Source organism: Clarias gariepinus, chromosome 17 (genome assembly GCF_024256425.1).
Source record: "Clarias gariepinus isolate MV-2021 ecotype Netherlands chromosome 17, CGAR_prim_01v2, whole genome shotgun sequence".
Taxonomy (NCBI): Eukaryota; Metazoa; Chordata; class Actinopteri; order Siluriformes; family Clariidae; genus Clarias; species Clarias gariepinus.
The window spans coordinates 4,281,536-4,302,144 of record NC_071116.1 but is presented as its reverse complement, the minus strand read 5'-3'; the positions used below and the strand labels follow the sequence as shown (position 1 = coordinate 4,302,144).

The 20,609-nt window shown below is 34.9% G+C and overlaps 2 protein-coding genes across 2 annotated transcripts; both read left to right on the top strand.

The window, feature by feature from the left end:
• Positions 1-6,920: 6,920 nt before the first annotated feature.
• On the top strand, positions 6,921-9,074 carry LOC128505558 (collagenase 3-like). Its single transcript, XM_053476061.1, has 8 exons — positions 6,921-6,970; positions 7,555-7,612; positions 7,702-7,783; positions 7,975-8,101; positions 8,193-8,323; positions 8,430-8,583; positions 8,670-8,773; positions 8,866-9,074. Exons 1-8 carry the CDS (start codon positions 6,921-6,923, stop codon positions 8,958-8,960), a joined length of 801 nt encoding a protein of 266 aa, XP_053332036.1. The 3' UTR covers positions 8,961-9,074.
• Positions 9,075-17,124: 8,050 nt separating this feature from the next.
• On the top strand, positions 17,125-19,708 carry LOC128505478 (collagenase 3-like). The gene is made up of 10 exons (XM_053475918.1): positions 17,125-17,227; positions 17,312-17,553; positions 17,669-17,817; positions 18,042-18,170; positions 18,262-18,423; positions 18,516-18,636; positions 18,735-18,868; positions 19,003-19,156; positions 19,239-19,342; positions 19,449-19,708. The coding sequence occupies exons 1-10, from the start codon at positions 17,132-17,134 to the stop codon at positions 19,541-19,543; spliced, it is 1,386 nt and encodes a 461-aa protein (XP_053331893.1). The 5' UTR covers positions 17,125-17,131; the 3' UTR covers positions 19,544-19,708.
• Positions 19,709-20,609: the final 901 nt, after the last annotated feature.

Sequence of the window (20,609 nt, the reverse complement as noted above, 5' to 3'; positions counted from 1 at the left end):
AACCTGCTGGTCACAAACACGAACACTTTAATGGAAAACTCATATGCATAAGCGGTGTATTTCAAGAAAGCTTGTTCCATAAAACACCTATACATCTATACCTTGCTCGTGCAATTATCTAACCAATAGATTACATGGCAGATGTACATGCAGATGGGTGCAGCACATCAAATGACCTCAGGGATCTTATGAGCGTGACATGATTGTGGGTTTCAGATTAGCTGATTTGTGTGTCACCTTTTTTTATGAATGTGCTGATCTTTATGACCTTATCTGCACAATTACCACACAGAATGGTGTATCATACCTCAATGCACCAGTCTTTACAATCAGGGAGAACAGAAAAGCATGTAACAAATCAAAGTTTGATGCAGATGAATGCATAAGGTGTGACCACAACAGGTTCACCTCCTGTCAGTCAAGAATCTTAAAAGAAGTTTAAGAAATACTGAAAGCGGCTCATCTGCCACCAATAACCAGGCTACAGGTCAGTGGGTGTGTTTACATGGACACTAATATTCCAGTAATACATTTTGTCCAATTGGAATAAATAATTTAATCAACGCAACACAATCTGATCTGATCAGAATAATTATTTTTTAATCAGAAGGAGAGGGTGGTGTAAATGTTTAATAATCAATTCAATACTCTGGAATTTCCTTCTGCATTCATCAATCAATCAATCAATCAATCAATCAATCAATCAATCAATCAATCAATCTATCTATCTATCTATCTATCTATCTATCTATCTATCTAGAAGGCAGGATTTCTTTGAAAGAAAAAAATACCTAATCTTTTATATTATACAGTATAAATATTGATTAGTGATTGACTCATCTAATTTTATTTATTTAATTTTACACTATATTAAATTTTGCATATATATATATATATAAAACCTACCATCATCTGTTTATATAGAGGTGCACTAAAATAAAAAAAAGTTCTGGAATTAAAATTCAGTGCACTCTGAAATATAAATGCAAAATGATTATAAATTATAGTTAAGATATATTTTTTATTTTTTTTAAAAACAACGGTTGGCTTAGTGTTTCGCACTGTCACTTCCAGGTTCTGGGTTCGATTCCCAACCTCGGTGTGCATGGAGTTTGCATGTTCTTTCCGTTCTTGGTGGGTTTCCCCCGAGTACTCCAGTTTCCTCCCACAGTCCAAAGACAAGCAGATTAGGCTAAATGGTGTTCCTTAATTTCCCATAGTCTGTGAGTGTGTGTACATAAGTGTGTCTTGTGACGGCATCTTGGTGGTATACTGTAGATGATAAGTGCATGAGTGAGAGAGTGAAAAACAGTGTTATCAAATTCTGGATTCTGGTCGGTCGAAAGTTATTTTCTGTAACAGAAGCTCTGACTGTAGTGCATGTTTATATTAATACAGTTATTCTAATGTGTGAAGTTTTCGGTGAAATAGTGTTTACTCAAAATTTTGTCTCCAGTGTCAGAACCTTGGAACCCTCAGCTGTAAGCTGTAAGTTGAATTCTTCTGCTATATCACATTTTTTTTTTTTTTGATAACTAATTGTGGCCACGGCTGTACGTTTTGTAAGTAAAATTAGAAAATAAATAGTTTTGTGTGTGGTTAACAAAAGGGCACCTATTATGCAAAATTAACGTTTTGGTCAATCACAAGAAGTGAGACAAAAAAAAACACAAAAAAAATTTCCTCAACCCCCCTCCATTTCTCATCTTTGTATTAACAATGATTTAATATCATTTATATATATATTGTGACCTTATAAGAAGATTCCCTCTCCTCTGGCTTGGGGCTGAGCTCTGCTGCTCCCTGGAGGGGTGTGGCTCAGCAGTAGCTCGTTTACAGTACATAGACAAAAAAGTAAGTCACTTTTTATGCGTACTTGCACACCACAGCCATTTAAAAATTCTAAATCTGTTTTTGACAAATTTTCTTTTTTATATTTTTATATTTTTATATTTGATATATTGACATTTTGCTTTTTTTTTATAGATATCTTGTTCTTATTTGTAAAGTTTATTTTACTATTACTTTGTACAGTACATTTGCACTAGTTAATCTTATTTTCTAACGTATTTCTCTTATTACAGTATATTTTACTTTGTACAGCATATTTTACTAGTTAATTTTATTTTTTAAAAGTATTTTTTTCATTCCTATTATTTCTTATGTATAAGCTTTTACTATTCTTTTTTTTTAAGGTCACGGGCGGTCGTATAATTGCATATCGTACAATTGCATATCGTACAGTGTATGACTGTGTATGTGACAAATAAAATTTGAATTTGAATTTTGAATTTAAAATAAAGGAATTTGAAGTATGAAAAATGCATAATTTGAACAGTATTATTTTAGCTATAAAATGAAAGCTTTTCCGTTTTTTTAGCTATAAAAAGAAAGGTTTTAATGTGCATCACACTACCTGGTCACTGATTCATTTTTGAATTTGTTTCATTCCTTACATATTTTCCATCCACAAATTGTAATCCAGGGAACAAAATCCATTACACTACTAAGCCAGCAAGTGTGTTAGTTAATCAGACACAATTGTGCTTCCTTTGTAAGAAGCTAGACCTTAATTTTTCTGATTAATAACAAGCCACAGAGCAAAAGATCCGAGAAGGAGAACTGCCTGCCAGTGAATCAGCACAAATCACATCTTGATCCTTTTGCAATGAACAGGAATGTAATTAATGAACCACAACACTTTATACAGCAGGAATTCCCATCTGAGTCCTTGGGGAAACTCTGAGCGTCTCGTCTCTTAGTCACCTCCATCTGCTGACAGGGTACTGTATCTGGCTGAGTTTAAGTGTGCTGGAAGTGTGAAGGTACCAAATATGGAGCAGTTTAAAATTTACACTTTTAGATTGTTTAAAAACGTGAGCTAGAAGTTAAATACACTTTGTGGTATCTCCAAATAATTTATGTGTAGTTTGACCACGAAGATGTGTTTTTAATTTCAGGTTAATCAAATCAAATGAAATAAAACTTTTGACAGCATCAGCTGAACAGAAACCCAGTGTTCACTTAAACATCGGTCTTTACAGCTTTGCAGACTTGCAACTTACTGTAGATGAAATCTTATGGAAAAACAACTCTAACACTATTGCACAAGCAACGGCTGACTTTCACTCCCGATAGAAACATCTATAATCAGATTAATATGGGCATGGTACTGCTGGTGTCTGAGACGTCACCTGAGTCAGTCCTCGGGATGACCGGTTTGGAGAAATTCCCTTTACGCCCTGCTTACTTCCTGCACGCATGCATGCACACACACACACACACACACACACTAAATCAACACTGGGCCTGTGGAAACATGTCTGTGCTTGGATCCTTTTTTCAGGGGATTATTATATACTATTATTACAGACCAGTTTACTTCTGGAATAATCAAGAGGAAGATGGAGGGTCACAAACCATCAAGCAAAGCTGAGCTGTTTGCTTCTTTGCAAAAAGAGTGGTATAGAGTTATGTAACGTCGATGTAAAAAAAAACTGGTGGAGAGCCAAAACACATAAAAGCTGTAATTACAAATCCGGGTTATTCCACCAAATACTGATTTCTTAATGTTATTTAGCCAAAGCATTAACACTGTTTCTTTACAGATTATTTGGATTTTGTTTTATTTGAATTATTAAAGCTCTGCAAATACTGATTTTGTTTTTTTTATGTGTTGTGATGATGTCATTTCCTTTAAATATACACTCTAAATAACAATAGTTATATTTTACATTTAGAAAAAATATTGTCAGCAGTTTACAAAAAAAATTTGAACAAAACTGTTCATCTCACCAAAACATGCACTAATACACGCACCTGTAAGAAAAAAACAAAACAAAAGAAGCTATGCTGCAGTGGAGTCAGTCAGAATTGTATACACACTTCAGGAAAAGACAAATGTTTTTCTGATTAATGCAAAAGTCATCTTTGTGGCTGATGTTTTCTGTATATTAGTTTTTTATGGTATTTGTTTTTCTTTCCCCATCAGTATGTAATGCTAAAGAAAGAGATTTGCATCTTCTGTGGAAATATTACGCAATAACCTATGCCTGTGCAAGTTAAATTAAATTATAAAGGAACACTAGAAATATTTAAGAAGTTCCTTATTCTGAAATGTAGAAATGTTTTTGTGAAATTAACATGAATTTTTTTATAGGATAGTTTCATAAGAGAAAGAGTTACAAGTACAGTACATACTGTATCATGTAATGAATGTACAGTGTATATTTATACTGTATGCATTGTCAAGAAACACCACCATCATACCATTCGATTGTTGATTATTTTCCCATACTGGCATATCCTGAAGTGCTTTAATTCCTTATTTATGATAGTGACTGTGTTAATGTGTAAATACTCTATATACAGAGCAAGAAACGGAAAGGCTGTTGCTTCGGCTGTTGCATTGACAGACCCTTTTGTGTCTATTTCTCAACAATCCTTTCTTTCTTTCCTTAAGCTTAGGAAAATATCCTAATAATTATGTTTTGCTAATTATATCTTTATTAAGTATAATAATTATAACTTCTCCTAAACATTCTTTTTTTAATTTTAGCTTTCTTTTCTCTTTAATTTTTCTTATATCTCTTTTTCCTCAACACCTTCTCTCCTTTTCTCACTCACTCGTTCTCTCCAGTCCACGCCAATCCATTGCAGGTCACACAAGCACACACTCGCACATTATGTGTAATTTCCCTTTAATCTAATCTGTTTTCTTCATTTTAGTTGATATTTAGCTTGAAACCATTTTCCTTCAAAATTTCACAAAACAGCTGATTTATCAATTTTCAATTGTGTACTGTCCGGATGAAGATAATGATGATTTATTAACACATACTGTACTATTATGTTGTATTTCTGTTCATCCTATGATTATTCAGCTCAGATCTGTACAGGGTGCACTTGTTCATGTACTTATAAACATACCAAGCCAACTCCATGTCCAGTGTTTCACATTAAGTGAGTGTTGTGTACAGTACTGGGAAATTACAGTGTACTTAGTGAAAATATAGATTCTGTGTAAAACAGAGTGTTAAAAGTAGAAGTATTATGTTAAAAGGAACTCAAGGGAAAGTAAAAATTATGCTAATTTATGTTTTGAATGGAGAAAGTGAATATACTTTTATTAGTTCAAAGTTTTCTTCTTTCTGTAGCAACAACACCATTTTGCCAGTTTTACAAATTTATTTATTGAAAAAAGTCTCCTGTATTATGGGCAAACATTTTTAGCAAAATTTCACTTACAATTTTAGTAACATTTGAATAGAAATAAGCTTAATAATCTTATATCATCTTAACTTAAGAAACGATAGATATTTGGCTAGATTCAATAATATTTTACTTGCTAAACAGGCATTAGCCAAAAAATTATCCAAAATTTAAATATGGTCACTTGAAGACCTTTATACCACTCGACAACAAAGTTAGACAGTAGCTGTTTCTGACAATGACAATTTTGGAGCAGTATGTATTTACAAGATCATTCCCAACAAAAAAATATTAGATGCGACAAGTGGTGGCTCAGTGTGTTAAGGCTCTGAGTTACGGATCGGAAGATCGGCGGTTCGAGCCCCAGCTCCGCCAGGTTGCCGCTGTTGGTCGCTGTTGTGAAGAATAAAGAATTTCACTGTGCAGTAATGTATGTGTGATGAATAAAGGCTTAACTTAACTGTCCATAAAACTCTCATAAATATATCTAGCTAGGCTTAAAAAGGGAAGTAGTGAAAAGTTTTCCAAAAGTGTTTTACAAGACCTCACTTAAGATCTAGACCAATTCTAAAAAAACAAACAAACAAAGAAAAACTTGCACAACCTCACCAGAAACGTTTGTAGTTTTGTGCTACGATTTGGAAATTCCTAGAATTCATGCAACATAACATTCCTGTTTCCGTTTGCTAAATAATTTCTATAAATAATAATAATCATATACAGATCAAGTTAAGCCAATACACATTTTTTTTTATCTTGTCAAGATCAGACTTAAAGCAGGTGTTTAAATAATAGTATTTCATTAGAGGACATCCTGTACACTGTGAAGTAACTACACTTGTGCTTTTGCTGAAGCCTACAGTATAAATATCTTTGCTGATGCTGTTCACAAGTCATGCCCTAGGTATCTCACATTTATTTTCCCCTGGAGCATTTGTTTTAAGACAGTGGTATTTGGGACAATGGTACTTCAGTCAGAATTTTTTACAGCAGCGGTATTTTGCCATTTAGTCAGGGGCATTTGGGACAGTGTTATGTAGTGGTAAAATTTGAGAAAGTGATATGTGGAGCAGTGTTAATTGGGATGGTGTAATTTAATACAGTGGTATTTGGGCAGTAGAAGTATGCAAGATGGTGGTATTTTGGATGATTGTATTTAATCAGTGGTATTTGGGACGGTGGAGTATTTGATGCAGTATAAAGTTATATTTCGGATGGTGGCATTAGGGAAAGGGGTATGTGGGGCACAGTAGACACAGTGATACTTGGGACAGTGATGTTTGTGATGTTTGGGACAGTAGTATTTAAGACATTGCGATGGTGATATTTAATATAGATAACTAGGACCATGGGTTTTAATACAGTGGTATTTGGCACAGTGATGATTCCTTTAGTGGTATTTATGACATTGATTTTTGGGAGAGTGATATTTTATACAGTAATATATTAGGTAGTGGTACATGGGGCAGTAAGACCTTATAGTAGTATTTGAGATAGTGGTATTTAGGACAGTGGACAGTGGTACATTGATATTTTGCGGTAGTAGTAAATAAAATACTAGTACCTGATATAGTAATATGTGGAACAAAGGTAATTTGTAATATTTTTTAATATCCTTCCTTGTAGACTTGATGTTAGTCAATAGGTTTTAAGTAATCATTGAGAGTATATCCCTCAATATTGGCTCCAGAAAAGCCAGAAAAAGCGAAATGGCCATAATTACATCAACCAAAACACTCACCAAAACCACACACCGGATGTACACGCATGCACACACATAAATAAAAATAATTAAAATTATTCATAATTAGAATCCTACTCATAGCCCCCACAATAGCCTAATGCACCATGTGATGTAGGAGAACATGAGAACATGACAGCTTGCACAGGTTTAAAAATGATCTTATATGGATGTTTTATCAATTCATTATCTATATTGATGATAGAAACAGGAGGTAAGACTAGGGGAAAAATCACTTTAGTTACAATCTCTTATGACACCATTATAACTCACAACTTACAAAAAATAAAATAAAATAAAATAGAGATAATCTCTGATCAAATCTGCTATTTTTAAGATAAATATTAATTTTAAGTTAAAAACATCAATTGTTTAAAGTAAAATTCTGTTGGTTAAATATTTAAGCCCTATTCACAATGTGGAGTTATCTGTAATTTCCTTTCTTATCTTATCATATCATCGTTTCGTGACTCTGGTGGTTGCTCAATACTTCACCCTTTATCTTATATAAAAGGAGGCAGCGAAGCCCACACATGAGTTTCGTGAAGGAGAAATAAGATGAAGACTTACCAGTTGTGTGTCCTCATTGGTCTTGTGCTCAGGGTTCACTCAGGACCCATTACACCACTTCCCAACAAGGATGATGAAAAATTTGCAAAGGTAAGAATGGCATCACGTTGTGTAGTTTATGATTATATAACATTTTACTGAGTCTGATTTTTTATTGTTAATTGTATCTATTTAAACAGAATTACATGAAAAAACTCAATATGGAAGAGGAGAACAAGTCGTCTTTTGGACGCAAGATCAATGAGATGAGCTTGAAGCTGGGTGAGATGCAGCAGTATTTTGGGTTAAAGGTGACAGGAACTTTGGACAGTGAAATGATAAGATGATGAAGAAGCCTCGCTGTGGGGTTCCAGATGTGGCTTCTTATAGGGCTAGTTTCTGAACCACATATTAGTATCAACTGCACAGTAGAAAAGCTTTTTGTAATTAACAAAGTAAAATTTCTTTGACAGGCTCACACCCTGAAAAACCTCTTGGCCCTGAGTCCACCCCTCCAGTCACCCCTGATGCATGTGACCCTAATCTGGTCATGGATGCTGTAACAACCCTTCGTGGAGAGAAAATCTTTTTTGTGAACAGGTACACCTGAATCCCAGAGTAACTAACATCACTTATGCATCCAGCTTTTTTAGAGAGATCTAACCATCTTATACTGAATTGTCTTGATCAGGTTCTTCTGGCGCGTCCACCCTGAGTTCACCCTCGAGCAACATCTAATCAAGTACTTCTGGCCAGAACTTCCTAATAATATTGATGCTGCTTTTGAGGATGAATCAGCTGATCTGGTGTACATCTTCAAAGGTAAAATGTAGCAGGAATTTGCTAAGAATATTAATCTATTAGTGGTATACTAGTGTACTGTGGTTGCAAATACGTTGGTGTTAAGTTTCATGTTTATGATCCTTAGGTCAGAAAGTCTGGGCTCTTAGAGCTTTTGACATTGTGGAACGTTTGGATCTTGGTAGCTTCAAGTTGCCAGATGCTGTAAAGCGCATAGACGCTGCCTTTTATGACGAAAATTCTAAAAGGGTGTTGTTTATTGTTGGCAGGTCATACTACAGGTAATTCTTATTGTTCAGCTATATTAAAGACATTTATTGCCTATCAGTTTTTCTTCAACATGCTAAGTAATACTTCTTTTTTTAAGCTATGACATTGACAAAAAGGTGATGGACCAAGGAGCCCCGAAACCTGTGGAACAAATCTTCCCAGGAATGTCAGAAATGGTTACTGCAGCTTTCCAGGAAGATGGTCAGTATTTAATACATTTCAAAATTACTGCATAATAAAAGTCATGAATATAATTCAGTTGTGAGTAATGTGTCATGCCGTTTGTTTTGCAGGTAATACCTATCTCTTCAGCGGGTCAGGTATTTTCCATTTCAGTAACGGAAAGCTGGTGAATACGCTGAAAACCAACCACTTTTTCAAGTGCTAGTTTTTCAGACTTAAATGCCCCACAGGCCAAACGCATTACTCAACAAATGGAAATTAATTTGTAGAGTAAATTATCAAACATTTTACAACATAGCAATGTATTTTAAAATAGCACTTGTTTTTTATGTTTTATTATGTTCATAACTGTTTGTCATTTATAAAATTTAAAAAAAGTTTTAAAAATAAAACTTTGCTTTTGCTATTTCAACTGTTTTTGATGGTGTGATTGGATGCGTACTACTGTATATTGTAAATTAAAGACAAGACATGGTGAAATCCTCCAACACCAAGAGAACAACAGACTTTTTCTACACTGTGTAATACAAATGTTAATATTAGAGGTTCAAAGTGATTGCGAGAAGGAAATAGACTTGGGCTTCTTGCTGGTATCGGTTATGTGCTGTAAAACAAACAAAGGACACAAGTCCACTCATTCAGACTCAGTGAGGTATTTATCTGGGCTATTCCAGAAATCATCATCCATGGGTCATGGAAATTCCCATGGAAGATAAAGAAGTATCCAAAGTGTCTAAAATTTCCAAACAAAGAAACAAGGAAACAATCAAACTCTAACAAACAACTGTGAGATTTCACTATGAGACAAACACTCTTAAGAGATTAAACAGAAAACTAATTAGGAATGAATACCAAACAGTGGCATACAATCACAACATAGTAGCTTAGTATACCAACAACAGCACAATGCCAGCCCCTACCTTTGTCATATGGTTGTAATTTGGTTGCGATAACTTTAATAAAATGTGGGTGGATAACCACCACCAAATAAACGACTGCAATATAATGTTGCAAATACAACCTCAAAACAACCTTTATCAACATTCTTATCGTACAAAACTCACAAGGATCCCAGGTGTTAAGCGGGGCATAACTGTGCATCCTTAACTTGCCTATATTGCAGATGATAATTTTCTATTTGTTTGGTAAATTGTTTTGTATTATTTTGATTTTGTGGCACTTGTTGTTTTACTGAACAATATATGATACATTTATTAGCTTCATTGGCAGATGTGGGACCAGACTCAGTGGACCAGTCTCAATTTTCTTGTCAGGAAGAAGATCTGCTTACCACAATAATAATAATAATAATAATAATAATAATAATAATAATAATAATAATAGTAAAAAACAGTATAATAATCAACAGTATGGCTATTTTGTGGAAGAGGATTATAAAATTGTATTTGAGTTCTGACTTTTTTTTTTCTCAGAATCCTGAGTTTTTTTTTTTTAAGAATTCTAATTTTTTTTCTTAATTTTCCATTAACAAATGGCTTGTTCAATTTACAAAATATGTCTGATTTAAGTTTATTTATTTATTTATTTATTTAATTTTGTTAAAGTTTGAAATTAAATTATTTATGATTATTTAAACCTACCATGGGATTTACTGGTACTGTTGTACTAGGCCAATTTCGAGATGTACACTATATGGCCAAAATTTCAAAAGTTTGTGGACACCTGACAATCAAACCCCAAACATTTGCCACAGGTTTGGAGGTACACAATCGAATTAAATGTCTGTACACCGCAGCATTACAATATAATTTTTCTTCACTGATGTTAAGAGGCCCAGGTTGAACATGTGGAAAAACATGAGTGTCCTGCACAGAGCCCTGACTTAACTCAACCACACTGAACACCTTTGGGATGAAGTGTAATGCTGACTGCACCCCAGACCTCCTCATCCAATATTAGCTTCCCACAACCACACTCCAAAATCTAGCAGAAAGCGTTTCCAAAAAAAAAAGAGAGATTATTCAGGATGTAGAGAATATCACTAATGTAAAAATGTTTTTATGGTACTGTGAGTAACCCAACTTTGTTTTTTGGACATTTATCCTTTATTGTAATACATTTAGAATAAATGCACAAACCATAAAATACATGTCAGGCATAATTCGTTCCAGAAATGGGCTCGTATTCCAAAACACTTGTAAACCAAATTAAATTTCCCCATAATAAATAATGGAAATTCATATTATTCGTACCACAGCACCCCCCCCCCAAAAAAAAAAAAAATAAATACACAAAAATAACCAATACAAAATATAAAGTAAAAATAAAACAAATTAACGTTGGCTTTAAAAAAAAGTAAAAAGAAATCCCGACAGATAGGTGTTTCCGTTTATGCATGCAGGCACTGTGTGTGTGTGTGTTTGTGTGTGTGTATGTGTTTGTATATGTGTGTGAAACTAACGTAAGAGAAACAAATGAACCTGGACTTTACCTTTGAAAAGGATCGCGACAGAACAGTGTTTCTGTGTAAAGCAGAGTGTGTGCAGGCATAATTTGACACCGTGGCAGTTCACACACTTTCTCTCTCTTGCCTTAAGTGTGTGTTTGTGTGTGTGTGAAGCTCCCTCTCTCTGCTTTACACACACATGCGCGTGCTAAAGGCGCTAGAGAGAGAGAGAGAGAGAGAGAGAGAGAGAGTGAGAACCGGCACAGTGTTAAATTACGCGTGCACGCACACATAATGACAGGATTTTTGACCTCTGTAATGAGACTTTCTTTTTCTTTACACATGTGTGTTATAATAACACAATAAGACCCAGGGGGAGATGATTACCCACAATTCCGCAGCGCAAGAGAAAGAAAAACCATTGGCTCAGTTGAGATCACGTGACGCTCGGCGTCAAAACAAGAAGCGTATGCATTATACATGATACTCGGTGCTCATAAACCAAGACTTGCTCGTTTTTCAAATCAAAATTTATTAAAAATCTTTGCTTGTCTTGTGGAACACTCGCAAACCGTGTTACTCACAATCCGAGGTTTCACTGTATTTGTAATGGTGATATTTGGGAAACTTGTATTGAGGACAATGGGATGTGAGTGATTTATGGGACAGTAATATGTAAGATGGTGATGTTTGGACCAGTAACATTTGGGACTGTAATGTTTGTGATGGTGACATTTGAGATAGTGGTATTTGTGACAGTTGTATTTGAAGTAATAATACAGTTGTATTTGTCAATATCCTTCCACTGAAGACATGAGATTACTCATCACATTGTCTTGACTAAGGATTTATAGGATATGGCTCAACTCGGCACCAGCCCTCAGATGCATGAGGCATTTGGAATGAAACAATATTATTTAAAAGGAAAGTTGCAGGTACCCCATGTACTGTAGACTGAAAGGCAGGATGTGGTATTACCAAAAATACTAAACTGTGCATTCCAACACTAAAACATGTCCATTTAATTTATTTTAAGCATATTTTAGCAATTGTTCACTTTCACCTTTTAGTAAAAGTTATGTGTCTTAAGTATCTTCTGCAGTGAGAAGGTATTTGTAATAGTGATATTTTGAAAACTTTTTATGAGTCGTTAATTGTCGTTCAACAAGTTTAAATTGCAACAGCAATTTACCAAAAAAACAAAAAAAAAAACAAAAAGAAAACTTTCATCTTCATCAAAACTTTGCAACATTATATTGCAGTCCTTCACTTAGTGGTGGTTATCCACACATTTTATTAAAGCAATCCTACCTTTAAGGTGGTGATGTTGTGTTTTTGGGAGGCGACATCGTAACCAAATTACAACCATATGACAAGGGTAGCGTCTGGCATTGTGCTCCTGTTGGCCTCCATGGTCCATATTTGGACTACAGAGCTTCCTGGATTAATGAATGGATGGAAGATAAAGACTAAATACCAACTGTGCATTCTCATGAGACTGTTTTTCAGAGTTTGCTAAAATCGTATACCAATTCCTAATTTGCAAAAGTAGGGACAACGTCCTGAGTGATTGCATGATCACACAATGTGACTCACAACAACCAATCAATCTGTGGTGATTAACTTATTTATCATAAAGTTACAAATATAGTGTTTGTTGATTGAAATCGATTATTCTTTGAGTAAGTATAATTTATCTATAAGATTTATCCAATAAATTTTATAGAATTAAAAAAAATGAATAAAAAAGGGAAAATGTACTGTCACTTGTTATGCAATTTCCTATGAATGGATTGCACCAGACTGAACTACAACATTTATGTGATCATTTATACAGTGGGACAAAATCTCACAGGAAAAAAAAGTTACTGGAGCTTTGCAGAAATATGGTTAAAATTTAAATATGTACATGATAACAGCATATTCTGTAAATATTTTCCATATGAACCACTGGACTGCAGTTCCCCTGCAGCTCCACCTTGATAAGGTCTCACTTGTTTCTTCGCTTTATATAGAACACTACTATGTAAGTTTCCTCCGACTTCACTGGTTTTGTCTTGCTGTAATGTTCAGTTTGTTATTAACTGATGTTATTATACAGTTTTTTGTTGAGAGCGGTCTACTTTCGTTGTGAAAAAAATTAGACGCTTCGTTATCCCAGCCACATTTTGTCACATTACAACCACAAACATAAAGGTATTTTATTGATATTTTATGTGATATACCAATACAAAGTGGCAGATTATTGTGAAATGAAAGAAAAAAGTATATATATTTTTCTAAATCTTTTGCAAAAAAATAATCAGTACAGTGTGGTGTGGTTTGTATTCAGCCCCCTGATTCTCTGATTCCCTTAACTAAAATCCAGTGGACCCAGGTGCCTTCAGAAGTTCCTTCAATTAGTAAATAGAGTCCACCTGCGTGTAATTTAATGTTAGTATAAATACAGCTGTTCTGTGAAGCCCTCAGAGGATTGTTAGAGAACATAAATGAACAGCATCATGAAGCCCAAGAAACACACCAGTACGGCACAACTGTAAACATACCAAGACATGGCCGTCCACCTAAACTGACAGCAAGGAGAGCAGCATTAGTCAGAGAAGCAGCCAAGAGGCCCATGGTAACTCTGGAGGAGCTTTAAACTCAACTAATAGCCGTGCACTCCACAAATCTGGTCTTTATGAAAGAGTGGCAAAAAAAAAAAAAAAAACCATTGTTGAAAGAAACCTATAAGTCTTATTTTCAGTTTGCGACTAGCCATGTGGGAGACACAGCAAACAGGGAAGAGGGTGCTCTGGTCAGATGAGACGAAAATGTAAAGGAAAACTAACACTGTGCATGATGATGGCAGCATTATGTTGTGGGGATGCTTTTCTTCGTCAGGAAGCTGGTCAGAGATAATAGGAAGATTGATGGAGTCAAATACAGGGCATTATTAGAAGAAAACCTGTTTAAAAGACTTAAGACTGTGGCGTCCTTCCAGCAGAACAACGACCCTCAACATACAGCCAGAGCTACAATGGAATGGTTTGGATCAAAGGATATTTATGTATTAGAATGGCCCAGTCAAAGTCCGGACCTAAATCCAAATAAGAAACTGTGGCAAGATTTAAAAAATTGCTGTTCACTCTCCATCCAATTTTACTGAACTGAGGCTATTTTGCGAAGGAATATGGGCAAAATTTTTACCCTGTATAAGCTGGTAGAGACAGACATTCCCCAAAAGACTTGCAGCTGTAATTGCAGCAAAAGGTAGCTCTACAATGTATTGACACATTCATGTAAAAAACATAATACAGTGGTTTACATTTTTTCTACAACATGCAAATGCCTGTAAAAATATATAGTGTATACTGTGATTATAGAAACATGGATTTTCTGCAAATGCAAAGTTCACATAATAAAAGCTCATAAAACTATTCTGACAGAAATTGTCAACAGAATTACACTTTATAATGTAATAAGATGCAGATAAAGTGTACAATAACAGTACTGTACTATTTTTACAGAAGACATTGTTAAAAAAAGGTATAATAGTAGTATATAAAGTAGAATTTTTATTTTACATATATTAGCTGCTATTTGTAAAAACATTTTAGAAATTCGTATTTTAAAAATAACATTATTATAATGTTTCATTATACATTTCATATATCATTATGCAAAAAAAAGTACAATTATGTTTATAAAAATTATTTTGTCATATGAATACTCATATAGTGGAGGAGTAATCTGGTGCACTTGAACTTGTTTTAATTGGAGAAATATGAACATTCACTGTTAAATGCTGTTAATAGACAGAATAATAATAAAGCAAAAGTCTAAAAACATCCAAATGAAAGAAATCTGAGTCATTTTGCAGCATTTTAGTTGCGTTTTTAAAATTTGAGATATGTTTTTATAATTGTAAAACCAGTAATTCTAAGAGAGTTGGGCTGTAAAATCACAGCGAGAATATATATATATATATATATATATATATATATATATATATATATATATATATAATTTTGTTTTTACAATAATTTTCTGTAAAATATCTTTTGGAATTTTGATGTGATATACTGTATGGTAACTGATTTTGTACCATGGATTTATAATTTTTTTTTTTTTTTTTTACAGAGCAGAACCTTCTCTTACCATAAACATTTTACGTTCCTCTAGATGACTATTGTGTTCTATAGTGGGAAAGACTAAAATACTAAAAAGAATGCTGCAAAGGTAAACAGGAACAAGTTGTGTGTAAATTATTACTTTAACCAGTGCCGTTTTAGAATACACATACAAATATACAATGATTTTTGTTTATTTTTATACAGCTGGATGCTGCCTTTGAGAACTGATGCAGCAGCATGGTTTAAAGACAAGTCTGCTATTTATTAAAATATATATTTTCACTGCAACAAGCTAGCGACAATTCAGCCAGTTTTTGTAAAAGACTACTACAGTGGGGGTTAAAAGTAGTTAAACAACATGTAATGTATTATTGTTCTACCCGACACTGGAGACGTCTTTTTGACTTTATGCCCGATCTCATCCAGTAGGTTTTAAAGAATAAAGGTTTGCATTGCATAAAATATCAAATTATTTTTATTATCTTGGCTGTCATTATTTAAAACAATCAAGAATGTCATAAAACTATTTCATTTTATTTTGGTCTCATTACTTATGGCCGCTACTGTATCTTATGCATACGTGAAACTGCCTCTTAGTATTGGAAAACACAAGCTTTGAAATATCTCAAATACACCTAGCCAATAAAAGCTACGTGGGGAAAGAGGCAAAAGCGTGGGGAATGGCAAATTTAGGCAACTTTGATGGGAACCAACCTGCCGAAGTATGCAAATCATTAAAAATTGGACAAAGATTTAAGGGAAATGAATGATGATAGCAGATACGCAGTCAAGCACAATAGTATTCGTCAGCATCCTGCCTTTACAAATGCTACGTGGCTTGTTTTGCCTTGAGCAAGAGGTGTATGTGTCACAACACCAGCTGTGGAAAATCCAGTTTAAAGCAGCAGAAAACAGGAATGTGCCAACAATATGTTATCTAATAGAGATAGAGCGCGCGCACACACACACACACCATCAATCTAGACTGATTCGATCTAAGGACAAAATAACTGTTTTATATATACACACACTACCGTTCAAAAGTTTGGGTCACTTGCGAATTTCTTTGTTTTTGTTCAGTGATTTATTTTCTACATTCTACAACAATACTGGGGATTTCAAAACTATAAAATAACACATATGGGATTAGGTAATTACATAATAACAACAAAAACAACAGTTAGTTGTTATTTTAAGACACAAAGGTCAGCCTTTCTGTAATACTTCTTGCAAGAACAGTATTGTCAAGTGCATTCGCAAAATCCGTCAAACACCATAATGAAACTGGCTCTCATGAAGGCCGTCCCAGGAGGGCGAAACCAAAACCTACCTCTGGCGCAGACGAGAAGTTCATATATATATGGAGTTTATATATATATATATATATATATATGAATTTATGTTTAAAACATTGTAGTAATTTTTTATTGATCATGCACTTCATATCATAAATCATCTTAAATGATAATTTTGCATGATAAATGGTTCTAGTTCTTTAAACAAGAGATAAAAGTTACAAAAGTTAAAAAAAAAATAGTTAACCTTTTAATTCAGGATTTATTCCCCCAGATGGACTTGTTAGCATCATTAAAACTTTACAACACTTTTCCCACATTCTCAGACCATAATATTTACTTTTATTTGATGGCGTAAATTTGTGGTTTACAAATCTGCCACTCAATTGCTTCAGGCAATATTGAAGTAGATTCAGGAAATGGAGTCATTCGTGATTTCTTCTGTCTGTAGTCTTTCATTGTCTACTGACGTATAATTATTGCTCAACATCCACTTCTTTTCCATATAAAAGCCGGGAGCAAAGCCCAAACTACAACAGTGTCTTAGAAGAGAAGAAAAATGCAGACTTACTACAAGTTGTTCACCCTTGTTGCCCTGTTTTTCAGGGCTCACTCCCGCTCAGTACCATTGCCTACTGATGAGGAATTTGCAAAGGTAAGAATAGCATTGCAATGTAACTTTTGCTTTTATAATTTTTTTAATTTAATTTCTAACCTTGTGTTTCCCCCATTTAACCAGAATTACTTGAGAAAACTATACAACATGCAAGAGGAGAGAAAGTCATCCTTTGGACACAAGATCAGTGAGATGAGCTTGAAGCTGGGTGAGATGCAGGAGTTTTTTGGGTTGAAGGTGACAGGAACTCTGGATGCTGAAACGCTGGAGATGATGAAGAAGCCTCGCTGTGGGGTTCCCGATGTGGCTGCGTACACTGCAGGGTCTTCAAGTAACAAATGGTCCACAAACAAATTAACTTACAGGTACAAGTGGCGTAGTGGTTGTAGCCCATTATTTAGTGGCTTTATAATTGTACATTTCAAGAATGTATGTGAATTGATTTAGTAAGTTACACTTTTAAATATTTTTATTTTATAGGATTGAGAATTACACCCCTGACATGTCCGTGGCTGAAGTGGATGTCTCTATTGAGAAAGCGCTGCAAGTCTGGGCTCGTGTCACCCCTTTGAGATTCACCCGCATTTACAGCGGTGTTGCTGACATCATGATCTCTTTTACTGTTGGAGGTGAGTCTTGAACTTTATTTTGTGGTATTAGTACCATTTCATATTAGAACATCTTGCTTTGAACCCTGGCAAATAATGGTTAGCATTAACTTAGCAAGAACTTAGTTGCTTCAGGTTTTGCCATGAACTGTGAGAAGTGTTCTTCAGTCTTCCCAACACAAAGCCTGGTCTAAATTTTCATCAACACTATATTGTGTATGTATATGAATGTTTTGTATTTCCAGAGCATGGAGATGGCTCCCCGTTTGATGGACCTAATGGACTCTTGGCTCATGCCTTTGGTCCCGCTCCTGGTCTTGGTGGAGATACCCATTTTGATGAGGATGAGACCTTCACTTTCAAATCCTCTAATGGTAAATATTCTCACATGTAATCATACATGAAATATGATTAAAATGTTGTGGTCAACATGCCAAAATAAAAATCTTTATTGGGGTTCCACAGGATACAACTTGTTCTTGGTGGCTGCCCATGAATTTGGACACGCCCTTGGTCTTGACCATTCCCGTGATCCTGGAGCTCTTATGAATGGGATATACACCTACAGAGATGTTGACAGCTTCGTTCTTCCTCAAGATGATGTCAATCATATTCAGGCTCTCTATGGTAAGCTTATGGAATTAGTGATTTTGTTACTAGTTGTCTACAAAAAATGACTTGTCAAACGTATAGTTAATGTACTTGAATTAATTCAACAGGTCCTAACCCTGAATTGCCTGATGGTCCCACACCTCCATCCACTCCTAATGCCTGTGATCCAAATCTGGTCCTGGATGCTGTTACAACCCTGCGTGGAGAGATGTACTTCTTCAAGGATAGGTATGCATAAATCCAAAAACATTCTAATATCTTCAAATTGATTGCAGAGCATCTTTTATCGCTCTAACAAAAAAAAAATGTCTGAATCTGTTGTTCAGATTTTTCTGGCGCCGCCACCCTCAGATTCCCCAAACGGAACAATTTCTGATTACCTCCTTCTGGACCGAACTTCCAGATAATATTGATGCTGCTTTCGAGGATCAATCCGATGACATTGTGTACATCTTTAAAGGTAATTTGTAAATATTGTGATTAACAAAATCAATAGTTATAGTTTGTTATAAAACTAGCTTATAGATTAAAAAGTTATAAATGCATAAGCTACATCAGATTTTATGTGTACTTATGTATGTTTATGATCTTTAGGCCAGAAGGTCTGGGCTCTCAATGGTTATGATGTCGTGAATCGCAAGAGTCTCAGTAGCTTCGGCTTGCCGGCTAAAGTGAAGAAAATCACAGCTGCCCTTTATGATGAGAATACTGGAAAGACATTGTTCTTTGCTGACAAATTATACTACAGGTAAATTTTAGTGCTCTGATATAAAAATAAAGAAGATGCGATGCTTATTTTTTTAAGTTAATGACTAATAATCTTTTTAAAGCTATGACACAAACTCCAAGAAGATGGACAAGGGTTACCCTAAGAAGGTGGAGGACAAATTCCAGGGAATGACAGGACAAGTTACTGCTGCTTTCCAGAACCAGGGTTAGTATTTGATGAATATATAAAATAAGGCTTCTAAATAACCTTGGTCAATCTGAATCTAGCTATATGAAAATGCTGATTTTATTTACACTTCACATTTTTGCAGGTTTCACTTACCTCCTCAGTGGACCACGCATTTTTGAGTTTAACGAGTCAGTGCTGATGCGTAAGCTGAGAAACAAAGACTTCTTGCAGTGCTAGACTTTTTGTCTTTTATATTTATCTGTCATGCCAATCCATCAGTGGACCTGCCAATAACACAGTAAACTATTTAATAATTTAGAATATAAACTGTTATTAAATGTGTGAGTATTTTCACAGTGTTATTTATTAAAATGTACTTTCTAAATAAAGATTTTATGCTTACTTAATGGTTGTGTTTTATTAGAAAAATGCCAAATTAAAGGCACTAAACGAGAGAAGGTAACACTGCACAACAGCACATGAAGCACAACACACATCGCCTTCTTTGTTTTGTGATGATGTTTAGTAGAAAACAGGGTACATCTCTACTATTTCTGTATTTATTTCCCCCCACATTTCTAATGGAGACATTTCTGGTGGTGATATTTTGGATAGTGGTATCTGGGACAGTAATATTTGAGATAGTGATCTTTGGGCCAGTAGTATTTGGGACAGTGCAGTGTGATATTATTGAGGCTGGGGACACAGAAGCAGAGAGGCTGGGGACACAGAAGCAGAGAGGTTGGGGACACAGAGGCTAAAAGACACACAGAGCTAGGCTAAGGGACACCCAGAGCTAGGCTAAGGGATACACAGAGCTAGGCTAAGGGACATATTGAGCTAGGCTAAGGGATACACAGAGCTAGGCTAAGGGACATATTGAGCTAGGCTAAGGGACACATAAAGCAGGGCTAAGGGATACACAGAGCTAACTACTTACCTCTTCTCTGACACACAACACAACATGACTCACCATCGAATCAGCTGCACACACTTGAACATGAAAGACTCACATACAAACACACTTAGCCTGGGGACATGCTTAGTAGTTATAGGATAACATGAACTACAAAATAACAATATAAAATAAACCAACATATAAACAAAAAAAAAACAACACAAAACAAAATGCCCACTGAACTGACAGTACATACAAACGTTCAATGCTCGACCCAGTTTCCCAGACCAATCAGCTATTTTTTGAAGATTTAATGACCCATCACCTGACCGAGGTGCCTTCTGGGAAACTGAGTCTGCAAAACAAAAACTACAAAAGACAAAACAGTGCCCTCTAGTGGCGATT

Bases quoted from the DNA above. Each gene is read 5' to 3' on its own strand.
- LOC128505478 (XM_053475918.1), top strand. From the start codon at position 17,132: ATGCAGACTTACTACAAGTTGTTCACCCTTGTTGCCCTGTTTTTCAGG. The intron at 17,554-17,668 runs GTACAAGTGGCG...TTTATTTTATAG, and splicing joins ACAAACAAATTAACTTACAG to GATTGAGAATTACACCCCTG. The intron at 17,818-18,041 runs GTGAGTCTTGAA...TTGTATTTCCAG, and splicing joins GATCTCTTTTACTGTTGGAG to AGCATGGAGATGGCTCCCCG.
- LOC128505558 (XM_053476061.1), top strand. From the start codon at position 6,921: ATGGCCATAATTACATCAACCAAAACACTCACCAAAACCACACACCGG. The intron at 6,971-7,554 runs GTACACGCATGC...TCTTGTGCTCAG, and splicing joins ACCAAAACCACACACCGGAT to GGTTCACTCAGGACCCATTA. The intron at 8,584-8,669 runs GTAATTCTTATT...TCTTTTTTTAAG, and splicing joins GTTGGCAGGTCATACTACAG to CTATGACATTGACAAAAAGG.